The sequence below is a fragment of the Gavialis gangeticus genome, unplaced genomic scaffold (assembly GCF_001723915.1).
Source record: "Gavialis gangeticus isolate Ggan-Ray unplaced genomic scaffold, GavGan_comp1, whole genome shotgun sequence".
NCBI classification, from domain to species: Eukaryota; Metazoa; Chordata; order Crocodylia; family Gavialidae; genus Gavialis; species Gavialis gangeticus.
In genome coordinates, this window is record NW_017729002.1 from 17,078,521 (window position 1) to 17,079,339 (window position 819).

Below are 819 nucleotides of genomic sequence, written 5' to 3' on the forward strand. Positions count from 1 at the left end.
AAAAGGACAACCTTATGACAGTAGTAGGATAATATCTAGTGGCAAGAATGGGGTGAGAGGAGGGAGAAAGGAAAGCAAAAGTGTACCTCTTCACTTATATCAGGAAGAGAGACTGATAACCACCAGGGGGAAAAGAAGGCAGGCAGGCAAGCAAGCTACTGAGGAATATGTAAAAAGAAAAAAAAGCTGATACCGTCTAACAGTCTGATTTTAACAACCTGGTCTCACCTTGACAGGCTTTCCCTGCTTGACAATGTGTCATGTGATTGAGGACATTTTTCATAGTTCGACAGTGTGGGAGCGCGCAGGCTCGCACCTCTCCATTTGCTTGCTCTCGTCTCTGACATTTGTGGGCATGAAGCAGTAGAACCAGTTGCTGCTGTATCAGTTTGCGTTTCTCAGGATCTGCTGTTGGTCCGGTTGCCATGGCCTGTGTTGGTACAATTCCCACCTGCTGTACCTGGGTTTGCATCTGTGACTAAAAGAAAACATTTTAAGTTGTTAGGAAGTAAAATCCAAAAATAATTTTGTATTCAGTTATGTTTAAGGTAGAAGAGGATATATTCTAATAGGATAGGCTGTCCGTTTAACTAAAACCAGTATTCAAAAACTTAGATGTCAGTATTTAATTCTGAGAAATTATTCTCTCTTGAATCCTCAGAAGGATCTGGACTCACTTCTGCGGAAAGAGACAAATATTTTTTGTAAAGATAATTTATTAGGGCTGCACCAATAGAGATTATGGGGGCTGGTACTAATAGCCGATATTTAAGGAGTTATATCGGCTGATACCAATCCGATTTCTGATACAGCTGTGTG

The 819-nt window shown here is 41.0% G+C and overlaps 1 protein-coding gene across 1 annotated transcript in view; it reads right to left on the minus strand.

The window, feature by feature from the left end:
* The window catches only part of CREBBP (CREB binding protein), a 232,906-nt gene that overhangs the window by 108,498 nt on the left and 123,589 nt on the right, over positions 1-819 (minus strand). The window contains exon 4 of the mRNA XM_019507551.1: positions 229-478. Within this exon, the coding sequence (XP_019363096.1) occupies positions 229-478 (250 nt within the window). The remainder of the gene's footprint in view (positions 1-228; positions 479-819) is intronic.